Below are 6,000 nucleotides of genomic sequence, written 5' to 3' on the forward strand. Positions count from 1 at the left end.
GAATCATACAACAGGCTCCTAGCTGGCCAAGCTGCTCTGTCTTGACCCCCTCCCATCCCCTGTCCACCACAGAGCCATGGAGCAGGTTTCAGGGTACAGGCTAAGGTAAATCATGTCACCCAGCTTTAAGACCTTGGATAGTGCCTCTTGCCCACAGAATGCAGCAGTGGCCCATAACCCCGGCCTGCACAGCCAGGGATGACTGGCCCTTGCCTGTGTCTCCAGCTTTGTCTTCTGCCCTCTGGCCCTTGATGGCCATGGTCCAGACCTCCTGGCCTCAGGAACATGCAGCGCTGAGCCCACTTCAGGGCTTTAGCACAGACCATTCTCTCCATGACATCATCATCGCCCTAACCTGAGCCTGGGAGATTCCTGCTGATCTTTCAAATTGTAGCTGAGAGCTCATGTCCTCAAGGAGGCCCTTGCCACCACTTTTTCTCAGAGCACTCCGACTTCGTAAGGGTCATGGTACTCCACACAATGGGTATAATCTATTTACTTATGGGTTCATTTCATGCCCGTCTTCCTTCTAATCTATAAACTCCACATTTCACATGGGACTGGATCTTGGACTTCTAGCTCAGAGACGTTCAGTATATATTCCCCAAGTGAATTAGCATATTCAAGTCTATTTAAAATCCATTAATATAAAAAATTATTTTAGATTAACCCCGAGTTTTCCAAACTCCTTTGTGTCTAGGGAAGGGAAATTCTTTTTGGTTGTTGTAGGATTTTTTTTTGTTTTGTTTTTGTAAGGGAAATTCTTAGCAGTCAATGAATCACTTTAGAAGGAAAAAAAAAGGACACAACAATCTAAGAAGTTAAAAGGAAAAATGAAAGGGCTCCTGGGTGGCTCAGTCAGACTGCCCGACTCTTGATTTCAGCTCAGGTCATGGTCTCAGGGTCATTGAGATCGAGCTCCACGTCAGGCTCTGCACGGAGTCTGCTTTAGATTTTCTCTCTCTCCCTCTCCATCTGCCCCTCCCCCAGCTCTCTCTCTCAAAATAAATAAACAAAATCTTAAAAAAAAAAAAAAAGAAATGTGAATGTGAACGGAGGACCATAAAAAGGCATACAGGTGCTCACTTTGGCAGCATCTATACTAAAATGGGACTGATACAGAAATGAGCACAGGCCATGGACACAGGTCACATGCAAATTCGTGAAGCATTCCATATTTTTAAAGGCAGCCAAAGGTACAAAGTTTCAGCTATAAGAGAAGTCCAGGGGATGTCATGTACAGCATAGCACCTATCGTTAACGAGACGGTGCTGCAGATCTGAAAGTTGCTTAGACAGTAGATCTCAAAACTTCTCATCATTAAAAAAAAAAGAATTTTGTAACTATATGAGGTGATGGACGCTAACCAACTTTTCATTTCACAATATAGGTGTATGTCAAATCATGATCTTGTACATGTACAACTAGTATACGTTATATATCAATAATACCTCAAAAAATGTGGTTTTTTGTTTTTAAGCATTTGAGAGAGAGAGAGAGCACAAACAGGGGGAGAGGCAGAGGGAGAAGGAGAAGCAGACTCCCCACTGAGCTGGCAGCCTGATGTGGGCTCGATCCCAGAACCTGGAGATCATGCCCTGAGACCAAGGCTGATGCCTAACCATCTGAGTCACCCAGGTGCCCCAAAAAATGTGTTTTAAAAAGGCATATTTTGGGGGCGCCTGGGTGATTCAGTGGGTTAAAGCCTCTGCCTTCGGCTCAGGTCATGATGTCAGGGTCCTGGGATCAAGCCCCGCATTGGGCTCTCTGCTCAGTGGGGAGCCTGCTTTCCCCTCTGTCTCTGTCAGATACTCTGCCTACTTGTGATCTCTGTCTGTCAAATAAAGAAAATCTTTTTTTTAAAAAAAATCCTTTAAAAAAAAATAAAAAAATAAAAAAATCCTTTAAAAAAAATATCCTTTAAACTCTTAAAGGAGGAAGAGCTGTCCTCCTTTAAGTTGGCAAGTTGGTCAAGTTGGCAATTTGAGCCACAGGACTTTGACAGGTCCAACAAGTGGACTTTATAAAAGCCTCAAAGTTTGTAACAATCCCCAAAAACACAAAGTTAATATCGGGTGTGAACAAAGACCTCCGTAATGCCAAAGAACAGAGGTTATAATACGATACGTTTCATCTTTATCTTAATGTCAGGAATAAAGCGTGTTTGGTTTCTTGTATTCATTAGATCTGTGTATAACAATACAGATGTGCTTCTTTCAGGAAGCAGGAAAGAATACATAAAGGAAACTATGTGGAAGTGGAGAGGTCCTGAGAAAAAGTAGGAGCCGTGGCAAAAACAGGAAACGGTCTTCGGAACCTGGGGCTCCATGGAGAAGGAAGACCTGCACTGATCCAACCAGTGGTCACCCCCAGAAAATAAGCAGTAGCAGGATTCTACGGTGTATCCCAAAAAGATTAATTTGCCAAATGTCATAAAAATATGCAGTTCTGCTTCTCCTGGGAGATGAAAGCATATGGACTGGTTATGTCCTGATCGGAAACACAGTGTTTTGGTTTTTTTTTTTAAGATTTTATTTATTTATTCATGAGAGACAGAAGGAGAGGCAGAGGCAGAGGGAGAAGCAGGCTCCCCAAGGAGCAGGGAGCCTGGTGTGGGCCTGGATCCCAGGACCCCTGGGGATCATGACTTGGCCAAAGGCAGACACCTAACCTTCTGAGCCACCCAGGCACCCTTGGAAACACAGTGTTCTAAAACATGCTAACAGACCAGGTCAGTACCACACAATGACAGGACAACAGGTTACCCAATTCTGGCCAAGCCAGACTTAAAAGGGAATCATCTGGTAACTAGCCAGGAGCTTCCGAAGTGCCAGGCTCATGAAAGACAGGCTAAGGGATTGGACCCAGGTTGGGGGAGACTAAGGAGGCAGGGAAACATCTGTGATCCTGGATCAGACTAGGGGCCAGAAAAAGGACACCGGTTAGCACGCTGGGTGAAACACTTGGATAATTCTACAGATTGGTTAATAGTAGTGAACTGATGTTCATTTCCTGGTTTTGGTCAATTTACCATAGTTATAGAAAGTGTTAATGTTCAGAGAAGTCTGATGAAAGGTATATCAGAATTCTGTCCCATTTTCTCCAATGCCTTTGTGAGTTTGAAATTGTCTCAAACATAAAAAGTAAAAAAAATAATAATAAAATTCAAAAAAAATTAAGTATCCCATTTAGGGGTAGACTTGAGTTTGCAACAGCCTGAAACTTACAGGAAAAACGGTGTTCTTGCTCCAACAAGCCTTACACTGACATCAGTAAGTGGGTAAGGAAAGCTGTTTGCAACTTACATTGGAGGAACTGCTGCCTGGTGCTGGGCTCGGGTTTTGAGGTCCAATACTTGCGCTTGACAACAGCAGACACCTGAGTGCTGATATCATACTCCTCTGGAAAATCAGAGAGTTATGCATGCATACCTGTCCAGGTGGTCAGGAGAACCTAAGAAGCAGGGGTTCCCAGCCTCTCTTCCCTGAGCTCCCTGGGGAAGAAAGGGCTGGACTCTAGTCACATCAGAGAGAATCACACTCAACAGATGATTTCTCTGTGGGTGAAACAAAATCCGCTGGAGAATGATCCCGAGCTGACTTGGATCTCACTTCAAAGTACAGGCATTAGCAACCTCGGAAACTAGTCAGGGAAATTCGAGCCAATGGCAGGATGTAACTAACTCAACTTCTCTGGGTTTGCATCATAAAATCAAATGATCAAGGTAAGTGCCCGTTAGCCACTGGTCTGGCCAAAGGACAGCTTTGAACATGAGCTATTCCCCCTGATTTCACCCTCTGTCCCCTGGCTCTCTCCCACTCTGAGAAACACACATTCCTTTGCCCACGGCCCAGACAGCTTTCCTCACCTTCCTTGGAGAAATCCTGGAGCTTCTCCTTGTAGTTTTGCAGCAACTGAACTAAGTGCACCGTGGAGTCTGTGATGACCCGGCGGATGCCCGAGAGCTTGTCCTTGAGTCCAATGTAAACACTAGGGAAGGCACTGTCCTCAGTGTTCTTAAACTTGCAGTACTCCTGCAGGAAAGGAAACACGGCAGAACTTGCCTTCGTTTCTGAAGTTCTGAAACTGGACTGCTCTGGTGACCTCACTTCCTGCATTTGTAAAATGGGTTGATGGCAATGCAGCCAACACAAAGCAGGCATATGTAACATGTCTAGCTCAGGACCTAATAACATAGAAAGCATTTTTTTTTTTTTTAATTGGGAAAGAGGGCTTTTAAAAATCAAGGGGCAGGCACACAAAGTAAACATAAAAAAATAAAAATAGGGGCGCCTGGGTGGCTCTGTGGGTTAAAGGCTCTGCCTTCGGCTCGGGTCATGATCCCAGAGTCCTGGGATCAGGCCCTGCATCCAGGTCCCTGCTCGGCGGGGAGCCTGCTTCCCTCTCTCTCTCTCTGCCTGCCTCTCTGCCTACTTGTGATCTCTGTCTGTCAAATAATAAATAAAATCTTTTAAAAATAATAATAATAATAAAATAAAAAACAAAAATGAAAATCAAGAGACACACACACAAATTAAAATTAAAAAATAAAAATAAAAACCAAGAAACACTAGATGCCTAGGAACAGCTCTAAGGCACCTCCCAGATTAGGGACCAAGGACAAGAACACCTTGTTTGCCAACAGTCCAAATAGCAACAGAAACATTCCTGCTACTTCCATTCCTTGGAGACTTTTTTTTCTTTTTTTAAGAATTTTTTTAAAAGATTTTATTTATGTATTTGAGAGACAGAGAGAGCATGAGCGGGTGGTGGGGGGCAGTTGGAAGAGGCAGAGGGAGAGGGAGAAGCAGACTCCCTGCTGAGCAGGGATTTCCCGCTGGGATCATGGCCTGAGCAGAAGGCAGACGCTTAACCAGCTGAGCCACCCAGGCGTCCCTCTTTTTTAGAATTTAGACAGAAATCATGATATGGAAGGGAGGAATGGAGGTGGAGGTATAGCCCTAGGAAGACCCAAGAACAGGTCCTGAGACAGGAATGCTACCTTCGTCCTGCCCATTCAGTCTGATACACAGGCTCTCTCATTCTTACACTGTGCTTTAGCCTTTGGAAGCACCTTCCAGTATAATCATATGAAGTTGTTTACCCTTCAAATAAAGGCAGTGAAGGGGAAAGGTTGCTCTCAGACGCAACACAGTATCAACATCCAAACTCAGCTGGAACATGGTAGGGCAGACTGGATACAGTAGAAAACTTAGCAATGGAAAGTTGTACCAGAATGGTTAGGCAGATTAACAAGAGAGAAAAAAAGTCCAACCCAGAGAGTTGACAGAAAGAGAAACATTTTAACACTGCATACAGATTTAGTGCCATACATGAGAAAAGTGATATTTTAAATCAGTGGGCGGAAGGGGCACCTGGATGGTTCCATCAGTTAAGCGTCTGCCTTCCCCTTAGGTCATGATCCCAGGCTCCTGGGATGGAGCCCTGTGTGTGTGTGGTGGGGTGGGGGTGGGGTGTTCTGTGCTGGCGCGGGGGGGGGGGGGGGGTGTTAGGGTATCCCTGCTCAGCGGGGATCCTGCTTCTCCCTCTCCCTCTGCCTGCCACTTCCTGTCACTGGGGCTCTGTATATCTCTTTCCAATACATAAATAACCTTAAGAAAAGGAAAGAAAGCTATTGACTTAGTACCTGATTGTCTGATAAATGAGGAATTTGAGACCCAGCAAGTTTCAGTGACCTGGTTAATAACTACACAGCTATTCAGCGACAGATCTGGGATGATGGCATCAAAGCACCTTATTCCCCAAATCAGTTGTGGTCCCTCAAACCTCTCTACCCGTGCGTAGGCTCTACCCGAGTCTCTTTGGACTCGACCTACTTCCCCTGACCCAGTTCCAGCCTCCCACTCTGGGAAGTCTGGCCTGCCTCTCCTGTATTCCTGTATTCTCCTAATACCCCCTTCCCTCTGTGTCCTGGGCTTCCTGCACACCCCCATATAAAGGAGCAGTTCCACTCCCGCGGTCCCCACCTCCGCCACAGGC

The 6,000-nt window shown here is 45.3% G+C and overlaps 1 protein-coding gene across 1 annotated transcript in view; it reads right to left on the reverse strand.

Annotated features, from left to right (window-relative positions):
- The window catches only part of LOC116577912 (CMT1A duplicated region transcript 1 protein-like), a 49,096-nt gene that overhangs the window by 32,064 nt on the left and 11,032 nt on the right, over positions 1 to 6,000 (reverse strand). The window contains exons 4-5 of the mRNA XM_032321702.1: positions 3,869 to 4,034; positions 3,306 to 3,401 (exon numbers count right to left, since the gene is read on the reverse strand). Coding sequence (XP_032177593.1) covers positions 3,306 to 3,401; positions 3,869 to 4,034 — 262 coding nt within the window. The remainder of the gene's footprint in view (positions 1 to 3,305; positions 3,402 to 3,868; positions 4,035 to 6,000) is intronic.

The sequence above is a fragment of the Mustela erminea genome, chromosome 18 (assembly GCF_009829155.1).
Source record: "Mustela erminea isolate mMusErm1 chromosome 18, mMusErm1.Pri, whole genome shotgun sequence".
Lineage (NCBI taxonomy): Eukaryota > Metazoa > Chordata > Mammalia > Carnivora > Mustelidae > Mustela > Mustela erminea.